The sequence below is a fragment of the Periplaneta americana genome, chromosome 6 (genome assembly GCF_040183065.1).
Source record: "Periplaneta americana isolate PAMFEO1 chromosome 6, P.americana_PAMFEO1_priV1, whole genome shotgun sequence".
NCBI classification, from domain to species: domain Eukaryota; kingdom Metazoa; phylum Arthropoda; class Insecta; order Blattodea; family Blattidae; genus Periplaneta; species Periplaneta americana.
Window position 1 is genome coordinate 137,721,231 of NC_091122.1, and position 17,908 is coordinate 137,739,138.

The 17,908-nt window shown below is 37.2% G+C and overlaps 1 protein-coding gene across 1 annotated transcript in view; it reads left to right on the forward strand.

Moving 5' to 3' along the window:
• The first annotated feature begins 1,139 nt into the window (after positions 1–1,139).
• Usp7 (Ubiquitin-specific protease 7) overlaps positions 1,140–17,908 on the forward strand; it is a 69,861-nt gene continuing 53,092 nt past the window's right edge. The window contains exons 1-4 of the mRNA XM_069829041.1: positions 1,140–1,532; positions 1,805–1,921; positions 2,006–2,184; positions 16,420–16,516. Of these exons, the coding sequence (XP_069685142.1) occupies positions 1,469–1,532; positions 1,805–1,921; positions 2,006–2,184; positions 16,420–16,516 (457 nt within the window). The 5' untranslated portion in view covers positions 1,140–1,468. The remainder of the gene's footprint in view (positions 1,533–1,804; positions 1,922–2,005; positions 2,185–16,419; positions 16,517–17,908) is intronic.

Below are 17,908 nucleotides of genomic sequence, written 5' to 3' on the forward strand. Positions count from 1 at the left end.
CTTCACGTCACAGCGCAACCTCGTTTTGTACGTAATCAGGGACTTAGTTTACGTTCCAAAGTTTGTATTGCGATGCAAGCAACTCCAACCAACTTCACAGTAATGATATTTAGATTTTTACGAATAACTTTCAAACTAATGCTAATTGGACCTAGAGCTTTTCTACTGGGGGAAAAGGTGGGAAACTGTGTAGAATATATTATAGTAAATGGGGAAATGATTACTGTCTAGTGCACGGGAAAATTTGACGTTTTTCATTTCATTTATTGTAAGTGTTCCATTTTTATAGATCTCAAATTAGCATTCATCAGACTTTCCAAGCTTAAGCAGAGTTCAAGAAAAAACATAATTATTAACACATTTTTCGGTTCTATAAAAATATATAACAAAAAGGTGTCGTTCTGTCGCGATCTGCCAGAAAAACAATCACTGATCGGACCCATGTTCATATGAGATTTTATGTTCAATGGTTCCCAAAGAGCAGATCATTAGTCGTGAAGTTATGTTATGTTTTATTTAACGACGCTCGCAAATGCCGAAGTTATATCAGTGTGTGCCGGAATTTTGTCCCGCGGGAGTTTTTTTTGTATGCCAATAAATCTACTGACATGAGCCTGTCGCATTTAAGCACACTTAATGCCACAACCTGGCTCGGGATCGAACCCACAACCTCGGGCATAGAGGGCCAGCGCTATACCAACTGCGCCAACCAGGTCGATATTAGTCGTGAATCAGCCTGTATATAAAATTTTGCATGTGCAGATCATTTAACCCGCATATTCGATGTAGAAAGCTGAGACAAAAATAAAAGTAAAAATAATAATAAAAAAAATATCGTATAAGTAGAAAGTAATTTATGAAGAGCAGAAAACATTCATGATTTTAAAAATATATTTTTAATTTCATATAATGCTGACAGAATTATATTATTTATTTCAATACATTTTAATGCATATAGTACATAATATATTCATTTCACATTCTGCAAAATTCCCTTCTTTTTCCCTATATTCCCACTTTATTGAATATTCCAGTGCATTCTGGGATATACATCTAGCGCTGTCTATGGGCGGTACTAGCATTTACATTAAAATGTTCACAGCAGACTTGATAATTAAACGTTTTTGATCCATGTAAACGGAGAGCGAGTCTAACCGTTGCTATACGGCTGCTATCCACCATTTTGTTTATTTTCCTGTGAAATCGGTGGATTGTGATTCAGTGTAACTTTTAAGTTTTTGTATATTTGAAGATCTGAGAATATATAAATTACTTGTAATATATATGGTTCGGTTGTTTCCCCTGGAAACAGGGGGTGAAGAAATCCGCAGACATTGGGCGCATCGCGAGTAAACACGTTAAAGTGACCGTGTCCGGTAAAAACTCCTACAATACAGGGAAAGATCGTGCGGTCACTCTCAGTCTCAAAAAATCAAAAATTCAAAGTCAAATCGCTGCAATTGAAAATATGAATCACGTGAATGACAAAGAAAATCAAAATAATGACGTGGAAGAAATGGACACTCAGGAAGGTAAGAGTAATGTTCACATTAATTGTTATATACGGCGTCCATTCTTGTGAATTCGCATGGCGGTGACTAGTTTTGATTAGTGTATATTGAATGTATTTATTTCTTTCTTGACAGTGAAGTCTGTAGTTTGTAGTGTATTCAGTTTTATATGTAAGAATGTATTTGTAGTATCTTAAAAATGCTGTTGTTTTCGAAATGTCGTTCAACATCGTAAATGTTACATATGGTGTAGTATTTTTGACATTTTGTTAGTGTGTTGATTTTGTTAATAGTTGAGACTGTGGAGACGCCAAACGATGCAGGCGGAGGGGACGGTGGTGGAGAGAATAGACAAGTGAATGGTGAAGCACAGGATCAGTGTGTATCACAAGACGCAGACATGGAAGAAGGTAGGTAAAACGTCTGTTAGGTTACAATAGATTAGATACAATCATTTCTTGACCCATTGCCTTACATTTCAATGTTTGTTTTAGACGAAGCTCGGTCGGAAGCAACATTTCGCTATACAGTGAATGGCTTCAGCAAGCTAAAGGAATCTCAGTTATCTCCGTCGTGTTATGTGCGAAATTTACCATGGAAGATAATGGTGATGCCTCGAACCAGCCAGACACAAGATAGGCAAACACAGAGAAGCCTAGGTTTCTTCTTACAGGTCAGAATAATTGCTTAACATTTGTGGATTGTAGGTGCTTTTTAAAGAAACTTGTTTTAAAATATCGCGTTAATATTCCGCACTAGAATTGCATTATCCTTTATAATGTAGATCATAATGTGTACTTAAATTAGGCTACATGTACGCATTAATGGATCAAACCATAGATTTATATACAAGTCAACGGACACTGACAAGAGGTAATTACTGTGTATACTGTGGAATTTGTGTTGCACAAAGCGTCTTGTGTTGCATGTTGTGAAAACATTTTGCTTACAGCCAGACAACAGGCAAGAAGTTTTGATGTATCATGTTGACGTCATTGAATGCATTCCGTGTAGCAGATATGAAGATAACATTTGTTTATTCTTTCTGCCTCAGAAAACTGAACAAACCCATCTAATTCGGTATTCATTCATTTTCGCTCGATTAGTAATTAAAGTACATAAATTTCTCTAAAACTGTTCAACATTATGTTGTTATCCTTAACATGTTTATTACAGATGCATGCATTTCAGTAGTCTTTCAACAGAGTGATAATCGGGGGAGTACTATACGTCCCATTGTATAATGTTGCGTAATTTTTATAAAGCTGATACTGTGATTACAATACATTTTATGGTTTGGTAACTATTTAATAAGAAACGAGCATACTTCATGATTAGTAGTATTAGAAGTGGATGGTTAGTATACGATAACGATTCAGATAGATCAGGGGTGCTCAACCTTATGAATACTGCGGGCCAATATTTAAAAAAATGTTCTTTTGGAGGCATCCTTCAATAAGAAATAGAATTTACATAAATGTCTTTCTAATTAGTGATTGCTGTAATTTATTGTAATTCGAAACTTTACTATCGGGCCACAGCAAACATAGTGGCGGGCTGGGGCCCGCGGCTGCTCAGTTAGATTATTAAGGTCATTTGGAAAGTAATATATATCAGCATTTTAAAATTTGACGCGTTTGTCTAATTCAGTACTATTTTGTTATGATAGATCTTATGTTACTTTAGTTTATGTCCACACTAATACTTCGGTATTTGTTTCTCATATTGTGACATGAGTCTTCAGCATAACTTTGTTTTGTCTATTTAATAATTTCTTGACTGCATTCTTCAGTAGGCCTACTTAATTAATCACTTCAATATCTCGTGTGCAATCCAAAAATGTCTTCAGCTCCAGTGAAGAGGTAAAAATTATTTATTGATTTTTTATCTTGGTATTAGCATGCCTGTATGTATCATACTGCAGAAATTCCACACTGTAAGCTTTGATACGAGTTTTGAATAGCCCTCTATTGTGTTGTGTAATATGCATATGGATTAATCATTGTGCTTTGAGACATGACTCAGCAAACAAAACGTTAATTTGATATCAAATAACTGTGGCGAAACTTTCTGACTGAAAAGTTTATTTAAGCTTCCCTGATCTTGTCGGGGAATTGAGGTTAGTGCCACTCCAGTGATTGACACTGCCAGGGGTGTAATACGAAACCCAAGTTTCATCCCCTATGATAATAGGCTCAAGATCCCCCCCCCCCTCCCGTAAAGTTCAAATAATGTCAGCATAGCCTTCATGCTTTTTAATTTTTAAAAAAATCATCATACAGCATCTGTGCACTCAAAAATTTTCTCATGCAGTCTTCTAAAGCTAAGCACAAGCACCTGTCATACTCAATAAATTCCTTAGTACGGCACTTCAAATCTTCAGTAATGAGATAGAGATGCTCAGATTATTCCTTGTCAACCTTTATCATCCCCATGTTAAACATTTGACACCACCATGTTGCAGATAATTGTTTCATTAGGCCTATATCTTTTTCATGTACTGGTGCAATTTGACAAATGTCAGTAGACCTACATTTTGTTTTTAAGAACTGAATAACAGATCATATTTTACTGTGATGGGATTACTGTTTCTTTTCATGTTAAAATGATTAAATGTTAGTGGAATGAAGAGAACTTCGTATTTAAGAACTTCAAACTTTCTGTGATGTTAGATCTTTCAAAGACATTGTAATAACTGAGCATTTGGACTGAAAAAGATGATGAGATGAGAATATCCTGTTGAGAAGACTTAAACGAAATTGGAGAGATAACATTGTCAGAAGTTGGAGATATATAGATTATAAACGCAATTTGGTTCAGTTGTATTTGAAGGGTCTTGTTTGTGAGTATTGGTCCTTAAAATAGTTCATTATTAAACTGAGACCTTGTTTGATTTTTGCCATGAGAAAAATTGTTTGGCAGTCCAACCATTTTTCATGTTACTTATTTCAATTTTTTCCCCCCATTTTTTTCTTGCATAAATAATGTCAAAACAATATAATTCACAAGTCATCAGTAGAACCCAAATTTTTATGTAATATCAAATTGAGAAATATGTAGTAAAATATAGTGAAATATGTAAGTAAATAGGCCTATTTAATATTAAATATGTAATTAATAATTAGTAATTGGTAATTACATACAAATCCGGGCTCTAACAGTTATTATAAATGGAAAATATTAGATAATTTCACTCACCAGTCCTCGTCTTTATAATATTTATTGCTCCCATTTCTTCAAAATGTGCTCCAGAATAGTAATTTCCGATTATTAACCATAGTTTGATGTTTTAAGCACTGCACAAATTTCACTTTCACAGTTTTTATAACATTTTCTGAATTTTTGAAATGTTGTTCCTAATACACTTATAATGTTGCAGAAGCTGCTATAACTTTATATATACATAAACAAAACAACACAACAAATCAGTTTCTTTATAAACTATTAAAGAAATTAAGAAAGAGTAACACACACACATTGTTTACTTCGTAGCACAGTGCATTACGAGATACTTTCTCGTATTTTCTGGTGTAAATGAGAGACATTTATCAGATAAAATGTTCTTGTATGAAGAAAATGATCTTTCGACATCGCAAGATGTCACAGGACTGTACTTAAACAAGACCATTTTTCCTGGAGATATATCCTCTGGAGATTATACCGCTTTTCCTTTCAGGATCTTGCATACAGTGAGGAAAGTAGAGTTTTTATCAATTACTGCCTGAAACTTTTCGAGAAATGTTGATTCTAACTTCTCCTTTTACAGTAGACAGTTTTTGTTTCACATCTTCCATAATGTCTATGGATTCCTGCAGGGAAAGTCCTGAAGATTCCAATTTTGTAATCTTCTCTGAGAGTCAACCAAAATTGCTTGTAATATTTGCAAGTGAGCACTCCATTTTAGGTTCCCTGAAAGCAGCTTGAGCTTCATGCACTGAAAGAGTAGACTATGGTGAGAACATTTCAACTACAAAGTTTACAGATTCAAAATGTTCATTGTAGAAGTTCACGGCTCATATCCAAGTATCCTACCTCGTAAGTACTGGCTCCAGAGGCAGAGACACATCAGACAATTGCTGTTCGTAACTGAACTCTTTGAGGAGCTTTCACAAAAACCTTTTTTTGTGGATGCAGTAAGTTTATTAACTGGAGGAAAGTTGGTTCTTATTTCTTCGGCCACACATTGCAGAGCATGAGTGAGACATGTGAAGTGTATTAGCTTCTGATAGAACACTTTGAGAGCACTTGCAGCTTTCAACATATACGTTGTAGATCGGAGAACAAAACTAGTACCTTTTCTTCTTGGACTCTATTGGGCCACAATACCTTCAAATCATCGTTAACGAATCTGGCTACTGTAGAATGATTCGTATGTTCTAGGGTTTTGGAGGCAATCAAGAATGGCTTGGTGGGGGCTTCAGGGTCTAATTTTCCCATAATGAGATTCGCTATATAGCAACCTATTATGTCTGTCGTCTCATCAATGGCGATCCATATGCAGGAATCTTCTATTTCGCTTTTTATTCTTTCCATTGTTTCTTGATAACAGACATCAAGGTAGTTCTTCCGGAGTGTAGAATCATCTGGAATTTATTGTTGGCAGTATTTCTCCAAGAAAGAGCGATATTCTGGTACTTGCAGTTTGTACCATGGTATTTCTGCAGCTACCATCGCAGTTCATATGTCTTTAAAAAACATTTTTTGGAACAGTAGGCTCATGCTGCATTTGCGTCAGTAGGACTTGCTTTGTAGAAGAATGACACTGTTTGTTTCTTTGGTGTAAAGCACTTCGTGTATGTTCCAGTTGCAACTTCATTGAACAGCCTATCTTTTTCTCACATACTTGGCATACTACAATTTTACCGTCGGCCGTTAACCCCTCGTCTATCGCAACCCATGGTTTTAATTTTTTGGCTAGTGAAGATGCTATTGATGCCATTATAGAATCACTTTCACTTGAAGTAGAAGTTAAGATTAAGCTTCTCTGGTCTACAGTGCACAACAGACGACTTCTCAGAGAAATCTAAATAAAGTAATTATTTCAGAACACTTGTGCAGTCTTCCCAATGCTAAAACAAGGTAGTGCACCGGTATAATTGCGTCGCTATCATCAGCAACATTCAGGAAGCAAAGACGACCTACAGGCCTTTTAAGTTCTCCCGCACCAATCACATTGTTTTCCAATAGTCAAAGTTTAATTATGTATGTTACCTACAATTTCATTTCATCTCAACTGTCGCCCACGATATCGACACAATCACGACATGTCAACAATGAACAGAAACAGGAAGCGACGGACCTCAAAGGTCCCCAAAATAGCGAAGTGGAGATCATGTTTCTTAAACTGCAGGGTACGATTATTGTATCACTCGGATACTTTACAAAGAGTAACGACAATATCAGTTAATGTCAACTAACACATCACAGCTATGCAGAATCAACAACTTTTACTTTATTTCAATACTAAAGGGAAAAAAAATAGGTATAGATGAATTTATAGAAAGAAAGAAAAGGAAAAGAGAAAGAAATTGAGCATAAAATGGCAAAATATTTATCTTTATGTAATATTGTGTACGAAATATTTAATATAGGCCAACACTGAAATATGTAAAAATACATAAAATGAAACTTGAATACCGCAATGTCCATGCTTCAATTTGTAGACATTTTTTTTTTTGTTTCTGTGTGTCTACATATAAAGGAATAGAATATGTAATTACATAAAAATCCGGGCTCTAGTTATCAGTAATTATTTTTATTCTGAACAATCAGTTTTAAATGTGAAAATACCATAACCTAGAAACTTCTTCTAAAAAGTAATAGCACTTAGATGTTTCTGTGTGACTGATTATTCATTAGAGAAATAAATAATGGTTAAATTATTAATACAAGCAAGAGTTGGACAAGGCTTGATGTCCTGCATCATCAAGAGTAGATTAGCTTTATATTACACTCAATTTAGGAAGAAAGTAAACAGTCCTAATTTCTGTTCGGCTTAGGAATGAAACTGCATACAACTACATGAAGCAGTACTTAGCATAGTTACATGATTCTCTGCTTCGTTATGGTCGTGAGATCATTTTTCACTGAAACAGGAAATGGTGTGACATTGAATTCTCTATGGTTGTTGTATAATGGTTCTTGTCAGTAAGAATTTATGATTACAATTAATTGTATTTTAATTTATAATATATAAAATAATTCTACTTTTATTAACAAGAAAATAAATATCAAATAGAAAAAAAATAACATTCCTTTATCGTGGCAGCACCAGATAAAATGCTAGGCCAGTCAAGCAAAAGTTGGGAAAACTATTTTAGGATCTCTGGCTCAGAGTGATATACCTACAAAAAATACTTCTTTGTGAGGTTTCATTTTAGAACTGGGCACATAATAGTTGCTTCATGCATTTTCTTACATATTTGCAGTAGTCATGTAACGTTTATTGTTGAAAAAATAATTCTGAATTTGCAAAGAAAAGAAAATTTAGAAAAAGATGGTTTTCAGCAATTCATTTTTCACATGTAAGGAAAATAGTGATTTTGTAAGAACTCTTAACATGAGTATGTTTGAATAACCTTACTCCAACCTGTTGTTATTGCAACTTATTTAGTTCAGATGTGTTTTTCGCGTTTGCATACCTCTTTTCTGTTCGTGATATGGAATACTACATCCGAATAAAGAATTGACAACACATTAAACAAAAGTCTCAGATATTCATACATTTTTACAATTGCCAATTTATTTTACAAACACAATATTACTGTGTGTACTCAAATAATTCTCGTATTTTTTTTTTGCAAAAATTGGCAGCTGAAAGTTACAGTGCTGATATTAATTGCAGCAAGCTTGGTATTGATTGGTATCCCAACCTTGGAATGATAGTGTGCGTTGCACATGGATCAGTTAAGTGGAAAGTGCTGAGTTAGGTGCTGTAGGGTGTTTAATCTTAGCTTCAAGAAGTTTGCACTACAGATCATTCACCGCTAAAGAAAGGTTCCAAATTGTTGAAGAAGTGGGACAAGTTGGTAACTGCACAGGAGGAAGAAAGTACCACATAGATGAAAGCTGCATATATGTGATTGGCATAAAAACAAAACACGTCTTGAACAGATCAATTTTAATTGTCAGACATTTTGCGAGCAAAGTTTCCCAAAATTGAGAGAATGCTTTGTAACTGAAAATACACAGTTCGATTGCGCCATTTCAAGTGAAATATCAACTTAAAGCATTGGCTGTTGCGAAGGAACTTGGAGTTACAGGATTCAAGGCCAGCCGCAGATGGCCCACATGAGCATTTCTGTGTTGTTTGGGCAAAGGGATATGTCATAAAAATGAGTTTGAAGATAAATGAAAATTAAACTTAGAACCCTTATTGCAAATAATTTTCTACACAAATAAAACATATCAGCTGTTAGTATTCTTTCGATTTTTGCACACTCACTTGTATAATTTAACTTTCGTTCATTTGGGAACAAAATTTCATCTGCACAAAAAAAAAAATGACTTATTCCCCTTTACCTGAACACCACAGATTTAATCTCAGTGGATTCAGCTTCTGCAGAAAAACCATCGTTCAATGGCTGCCAAGCAATTATGAGGAGGTGATGACTAATTTTCACAGATATATGATCAGTTTGTCAGAAAAATGTATATTTACTGTTACAAATTGGTTATGCTGATCAGACCCGAGTGTATTTTGAAATGCCATTTGACTATACGGTTAACAAAATGGTGAACTCTAGCATGTTAATGAGAATGAGAGGTTGTGAAAAACAAGAATTTGTGTAACTGCATGTGGAAGTTGTCTCCATATGTGATTTTTAAACAAAAGACAATCTCCAAAATTGATGTCCCAGACATTATTTTGAGAGTGCAGCCGAAAGCTGGATGGAAGTGACCTTGTACGAGATGTGTTCAAATTCTAAGGTCTCCTAATTTTTTTCTCAGGGCTGGGAGCAGATAGGAATATGAGATACAGCTTAAAAGACACGGGAACTCTTTGTGAATGTGTGACACAGATGACAGCACCATACAGCTTACTGAACTCGAGTGGCTGCAGTGAGAGTTAAATGATGTTTTAAATACTTCAAATGGCGACGCTCTCATTAAAAGATAAGCATGTTATCATCCGCTTTTATCAATATTCATCAGTTCAGTGAGACACCATCACCACATATAAGTATGTCACCCAACTGTCAATGGGTGTCACACCACATAAATGAAGAAACCGAATGATATCATGCTGGTCTTGTAATCAGAAGTCGCCATTTGAAGTATATAAAACACCTAACTCTCACTACAGCCACTCAAGTTCCGTTCGCTGTATGGTGCTGCCATTTGTGACACCCATTCACAAAGAGTTACCTCATCTTTTATGTTCATCATCACATGTTCTATCTCCTTCCAGTCCTGAGAAAAAAAATTAGGAGTAGGAGAACTTGAACACACAACGTACTGGACTGGGTTACGAGAGTTTGGCAACATTGCTCTGGAACACTGCTAAGCTTGTGGAACATACTTGTCCTGGTGGACAGCTTCTGCAGCCACACCACAGAGGAAGTCTGAAAATCTTTGAACAGGGGAAACATGGACCTGGTAATAATCCTGGGATGTCTGAATGAATGAATAGAAATGAGTTGGACCCTTTCGGTTCCATGCACTTAGGCCACTTAAGTGGGTCCATTGTGCCCCAGATATTTGGAAAGTTTACCCAAGTCCCGAAGTCTCCTTGAAGGCCAGGATTGCTCTTGGGTCTGCTTTCCTTGTATCCTCTGGCCCTAGCCTATTCAAGCCCAAGAGGACATATCTTATTGTGGACAAAGGCTCATAGTCACATAATATGTGTAGAGAAGATTCCACTTCTCTTCCACACTTCCTGCATGTCGGGTTTGTAGTCAATCCCATCACATGTAGGTGTTTCCTTAGAGTGTTGTGTCGTGTAAATAGGCCCACTACTTCTAAGCTGTGCACGGTTAAAGGATGATAATATCCTACCAATCTTACTGCTAGACCTTCTATCAATGTTCGAGCTTGTCTAGCGTTAGTGAGATTTCTCTATAGTGTGTCATGCTGTTGAATCACCCATTGTTGCATGATCTCCCATCTGGCCCTCCATAGAGTGATACAAAGGACAGGTTCAATTTCGTAATCCCCGTATGTCCTGGTATCCAATATAGTGTTACAGGACATCGGGAACTGAGAAAATCCAGTGTCCTCTGGTATTGCCATACCAATTTGGACACTGCTTTGACTGCACTTATTTGCCTTTAAAGCTGCCTGGCTATCATAGTAGATACAAATCCGACCCTTAAGCCAAGGCATTTCTAATAAATTATATGCACAGGCGAATATTTCGACCTGGAACACTAGTGTAGTAACCCAGAGAATAAGATAGGCTTGTCTTGGGTCTATGAATGCCAGCCCCGGTCCCCTCATTAGACTTGGAGCCATCCGTATATCAGTCCAGACCCTTGGCATGGTTAGGAGCCCTTGGGCCATGAGTCCACTTTTCCCTGGGTGGAAAAGCAACCGTGTATAACTGCTTAAAATTATATTTAGGCCCCATAAAGTCACATCTCATCACAAGAATTGGCTGTGACTTCTGAAGTCTTGTGAGAACTGCCAAATATTCCTTCAACGGATGTTTAAAGGACCAGCAGCCCAAAGTCCAGAGTCAAACATGCCAAGTGTTGGATTTTATGTAGCTTATTTTTGGAGGCCTGCCACACACCAGGCCACCAAACTAAAGATGCAAAGGTGGTAGAAGGCCTAATGATAGAGATATAGTCAACACACCACTTTCAGCCTGACACTTACCAAAGGTTCTTCGACATGCCCACAAAGAATTGCAGGATTTAGTCATCTTGTACTCATTATGCTCTCTCCAAGTCAGTTGTTCTTCAGCCTTTGAACATGTGCATTAATTGCCCATGTAAAGTGGCAATGGAACATTTTTACAAAATATGGATGCCAGAGTACTCCTGAGCAGTAAAATTAAGTGACTGGAATTAGGGTAAATCTGCATGTGGATCAAGAGTGCCTGATGACACTTCTGATGGTGGAGAAGAGCTTCAAAAAGTGTGGGATTTCTAATTCATTGGATAGAACAGAACACGATATGCTGTGCAAGATGGTGATGGTAATGATTGTGACACTGACAACTCTTCTGCCAGTGATGATGAATGAGTTATTGGTAAGTTATTGATGTATCAATATTTTGCTGTTCTCATTTACTTTTCTTGTAAAAAATATTTTTACAAGGTTTCCTTTCATAAAGTTAGGGTGTGGTGATTAGTTGATGATGGGGGTTATTCTAGTATTGCTATTTGCCACCATATTAATTTGTTTGTCAATATGGACAATAAAATTTCACATTATATGAAGCATTCTCTTGCATTATTTTAAGACGAAATATGGGTATGTTACGTCTTTCCTTTAAATTGTGAAACACAGTTCATATATACTGCGTGTTCAGTTCAAAGTGTGTCATGGCTCGCTGTATGTCGTCATGTGGCTAGCCGATGAGCCTAGAGAATTCAATCTTCCTACATTTCCGCAAAGGCGTGTTACCTATGTGACAGAGAAGTTGCCTAGCAAGTACGGTGTTCATTCAGAAGAGTCCTTACCGATACGTACCGTAACGCCGGTAGTGGCTGGAATGTGAACTGTTTGGAAACACATACTGAGGAGAGTTTTTTTCTTACTGACGGGATATGGGGAGAGGGTTAAGACGATTACTTACGTACAGTATTTGTTGATATTAACTTCAACGGTCAACATGGACACTGAGCATTTGATTTGTATTGTGGAATGTTGCCGTACGCAACCGATAACAAATACCCTGGGTACAACTTGCCCGCACAAAATACAGTTCGAAAGAGGTTATGGTAGCACACAGACTGTACAGACCACCATCTGTTGCTACGATGTTCAAGTTATACCGTACACGTTCTCAAGTTCAGATTGAATGCCTTGAATAATAGGCAACTTCTCTGACATAAAAGCTGGAACTTGCTTCAAATCGCTGACTCACAACAGTGACGTCATGACACACTTTGAAATGAACACCCAGTATAAGAAAACCTGAAAAGTAAAGATCTCTTTTCTTCCATTCTGCTCTGAGTGCTTTGGTTAGTGTTAACATTAAGGGCAGGGTCTGTTTTGGAGAGACTATAGTTATTGTAACAGTTCATAATGACAATGTATACAATTCTACAATGTATTGAAACTAGTGACCTAACCACATGTACTGTAACTGGACCAAATTCCACTGTACAGTCATACTGTTATACATCAATTTATTGATAGAAGAAACTCGGATCAATGCTGGAAACATTGGAAAGGCCAAATATAGGAAAACTTGGAAACTGAACAGTCCAGATGGCCTAATCTAGTACTTGATTTTTTATTGTAGATATGTTTCGTGTGATTTATCATGGGGCATTGATTTGGAGAGAGGACAAGTTTATTTTAAGTCTGTAAAACATTCATATTTGTAAGAAATTGTTTAATACAGAAAGGATTTTTATTTTCAGATTAATTTTTTTGTATAAAGTCATAACTTTGCAGATGCAGTTGGTTTTTCATAATTTATTTTTAATGAAAATCATATATCTAGACCAAGGATGTATTGATATAAATAGCCTTGAACATTTGTTACAAACAGAAATAAAGCTAATGTTGGAATATAGGCTTTCATGGCTGGCGTCATTAGGATTGGTATTTTCTGGGCTAGAGGACCGTGGTCTGTCGGTAATACAACCAAACGTTTCGTCCACTACTCCGGTGTACATCTTCAGTGACATGGTACACATGAGCGGAGAGATCTGCTGTATATATCAAGGACAACTGGTACTGAGACTGGTGGTAGCACATCAATATTTAAGATGTGGGAGAGTTGTGGCTTGTCGTCGCCGCAGTCCGCACCAGTGGCTTTGGTGTTCTGATTGGCTGTCATAGTGTCCAATTGTCGGAGAAAGGGTTTGGTATGTGTGCTTCTGAGGGTCGGGTACCAAGCTTTGTTGACCTTGAATCCTTCTTCCTTACGATTAAAGTTGTTTTTGTGTTTGTGTATTTGAGTAGCCTCCCGATGTAACCTGGCATAGAAGTGTTGCGTACTGCCTAGAATGTCAGTGTCCTCAAACGTGATGTTGTGATCCCCATCTTTAAAAGAATGCTAGGCTATGGCTGACTTGTCCACATGACCTAGACGGCAGTTCCTTCTATGCTTGGTGATTCAGATCTTGAAGCTACGCTGTGTTGTACCTATGTACACTGACCCACAGGAACACGGGATTCTACATATTCCAGCTGATGAAAGTTGGTCACGTTTGTCCTTGGTCGACCGTAAGCAGTTACAAGTCTGCCTAGTAGGAGTGAAGATTGTCTCCATGTTGTGTTGCTGTAGTATCTTGCAGTCTGTAACTTGTCTGTAGTATGAGAGAAAAACCTTGCCTTCTTTGGTTTGGCCTTGTCTCGGATCAGGTGGTGTTTGCCGTGATACTACAGTTCACAGCTTGTACCCGCACACACAAGATCATAGTCTTCTATCTGGAAATATGCCCGAAAACTTCACAATTCCAATAATACGACTTTATCACAGTTCATTCACCTCAAAAAGAAAGTTCAGTCACTTCATACTCTTCTGTTAGCATGTCATATCTGCGATCAGTGGAAATTCCAAAATGGATACAGTCCCAATCAGTGCACTTGAGAGGATGAAGCCCACTATACAAAGACAGATGGAATTCTCTGTTAACCATTGTATTCAAAACAACAAAAGACTAAAGGGGTAAAGACCGCAGATTGGATTGGTTTCTCTAGTGCAGAAGTGGATAAAAGTAACTTTCCTGAGGTCTCTGTGCAGTCTGTCTTATTCTGGTGTTAACAGTGAATTTGTATATTTCGTGTTTTGTTAAGGTATGCCAAAACAAATGAAATCACATTTATTACGACAGTGGATTGGAAATGATTCCAACTTTACCACTGAGGGAAAAGTTATGTTATTTAAAACTGACTGTAGGCATACATTTTTAACAATCAGGCAATTATAAGATGCGTGCATTGAAATCTCTTAACATATTTATATAAAACACAGAAAAATACATATTAAATATGATTTAGTTCTTAAGGTCTAAGATAGCTTTTTATAGGTTTAACAGAATTTACATATATGACTAGAGCCCGGAATTTTAGGTACTAAAAGTTAAGAATGACACTGAGTGTAGATGAATAGATGTGGTGCCTGTGAAGAGGGTTTAAGCCTAGTTCACAGGAGTCTGATATGTAATAATGACAACAGAGTCACAAGGATTGGGTAATGAATCTTGTAAACCGTGCGCAAATTTGTAAGAGGTAGTTAAGAGGATTAGAGACCTTTAACGGTACCAAAAGGAAAATACTGAATGACAAGAATGATGTGTTAAAGAAGTGGGGGCATGGCTTCTATGTTATAAACTATATCAAGAAACAATATTAACTTTTAGCATCAAAAATTCCAGGCTGTATATATGACTTTTGACAATAATTTGGGAAAATATCTAAGAAAAAAAAGAGAGAGAGAGAGTGTGTGTGTGTGTGTTTTTTTTTTTTTTTTCAAACCTGTCTCTGGACATTTGACTAAACCACAACATACCCTATTCCAATGGATCCAGTGATGCTATTAGAGATTTTCTCACATTTTTCAATTTGTGTGTCTAAAACATTAATATTTATGGCCCTGAAACCATACATGTAATTCTTAGTGGTGTTATGGTTACCATGCTGGCTGTATCTGAGGTTTGCAGATTCAAACCTGGCCTAGAGTGATTGCTCTTAAATGATGATAAAATCTTTAGTATGTCTTCTTCCAGAAGGAAAATAAAACTGCTAGTCTCCTTCTGCAGATTTATAGCATATAAAAAAACCCTCTCTCTTCCTCTGCCATTTGTCACCAATATTGAATTTCAGTGCAAAACAACCCCTTCAGTTGTGAAAGCATAATTAAATACTGCTGTTGTTGCTGTGACTATTACAGGAAATTATCCCAATATTGTTCTGGCATCCCGATACAACTTGCAAATATTTTCCTGTTTTTGCTGTGTTGTCGAGTTCTCACAATGGAGTAGATGTTCTTCCTTCATTCAGAGAAGTTCGGTAAATTGGGCACTTATTAGTCTGATAGATGTCTATTCTTTGAAAGTGTTCGGTCAAATAATCATGCCCACTCTTCATTCTGAATTTCGCGACTGCTTCCTTTCTGGTTTTTTCTTGTTAGCTTCCCAAAATTCATGGATGTTTTCTTATTTCTTTCCTTTCGATAACTGGCATACTTCGTTCTTATGTAGTTCAGTTGTTTATATTTTATTGATTTTTTCCATTATATCTGGAGTGAGAGATTTTTCGTTTGTGTGAATTTTGGTCCCTTTCTTGGCATTTCTCAAGTCACACATGGCCCATGGATGGTGTTAAATGAGTAACAGCAACAGCCAAACTACAGCTATGAAAGAACCGGTATTGAAGAGGAACATTTAAACTAGACTGTTCAGAAGTCAGTGTATTGAGTCATTGATATGAGTCTCAGGATTATTATGCTTTTAAAATATTAAAAACAGAAATTTCAGAAAAAATAGTACGGTATTATATTATTTCTGTAATATCATGCATAAAGTAGGCCTATACATGAGTTTTGCATTAGAAATATGACATGTAATGTTCTTTACTTGCACTTACTGGCATCAGTACATACACACATGAAACAAAAATACAGAATTTGAATTTTCGAGTGCATCAAGATCTTATATTATGAGAGGGTTATGTCTGAATGCAGTCATATTAGTTTTTAAAGAGGAATATGAATTGGATTTGAGTAATTTTACTTGGAGCCAACATGATTCCACAAATATGATTGATCTTTTTTTCTCCTCAGTGTAATGGCGAGTCAGAATCTTCGTCTTGGAGTTGTTATGCTGTTGCTGAGCTGAGACTTCTCAGCCAGAAAGAAGATGGGGAACCATTTAGTCGCAGTAAGTGGAGGCATTTGTATGTAAGATTGTACTGAATAAAGCCCATTCTCACTTTCTGCCATATTGATATCATGTTAAATGAACTGGGAATGTAGTGCTTTTCACAGTTTATAGTGTTACTGCTTCAAGGTCAAGAAAAGTCTTATAAGCGGACATTTGTATAGGCTGTTCAGATTTAAAAGTTTGTAAATGTTTTAAATACACTGACCTGCAAAAAAAAGTAGAACACTTGAAATAAATTACATTTGTCTATATAATTAGGAACCAAAAAATTCTCTTCCCATTTTTAAGATGTTTAGCGCATTAGAACATCCCTCTGAATTGTTTGTGAAAAGAAATTGAGGATATGACCATCTTTAGGGCAATTTATTGCATCCTAATCTCGGAAGTACTTATCGTTATGATTTTATTGAGGGTAAAGCTTTTAAGGTTTACAACCTTGTGGGACCCTTATTGATGATCTATGGAAAACATTTTGAACCATTCACTAAAATTTTACTCAGTTATTCATGTGCTGTTGTGAGCAAAACATGCCTCTTAGCTGTGAAGATTTGCAAGGACAGTTGCTTTGGTGAAGGCAGCCTTCGTTCTGTGGCTCGGGTCATCAGAGCATCACTCGGTAGCATTCACTGTGCAATGCAACGCTATGTGGAACTCGGAACATACAACAGGAGATGGGGATCAGGCTGTAGGAGGAGTACACGTGCCAGGGATGATAAAGTTCTCACACTGCAAGTTCTGCGCGAGAAATCGACTGGAAGACGTCAGACATATGAGTGTGAATGAGCAGACAGTGAGGAGGAGGTTTGCAGAAGCTAATCTTCTGTCCAGAAGACCTGCATACGGACTCCATCTCAAGCCACGGCACAGGGAAGCGCATCTTTTCGCGAGATGGCACCAAGGTGTGGACTCCAGAGCAGTGGGCCTCTGCCTTCTTCACTGATGAGGTCTGCTGATGGACGAAAAAGTGTGTGGAGAAGGCCTGGAGACAAATACTCGCCCATTGGTTTCTCCTCGAGGATTCCGTTTGGGGTGGCTCAGTAATGGTGTGGGCTGGCATCAGCAATGTGGTCTACACTGAGCTCGTGTTCATCAATCGCAGGACCCCTCAATCCACAAAGGTACATTAAAGAGATCCTGGAGAACCATGTGATGCCCTTTGCACCTTTTATTGGCCAGAACTTTATACTCATGCACAATAATGCCCGTCTGCATACCGCTCGTTGTGTTGTGCAGTACCTATAGGAAGTTGGGATACGAACCCTAGACTGGCCAGGCGCAGTTGAGGACAACATTGCTGGAAGAGTGGGATCTCATCCCCAAGAGGCCCTCCAATGGTTAGTGGGCAGTATGTCTCAACGCTTACAGGCTGTCATAGATGCCAAGGGTAGA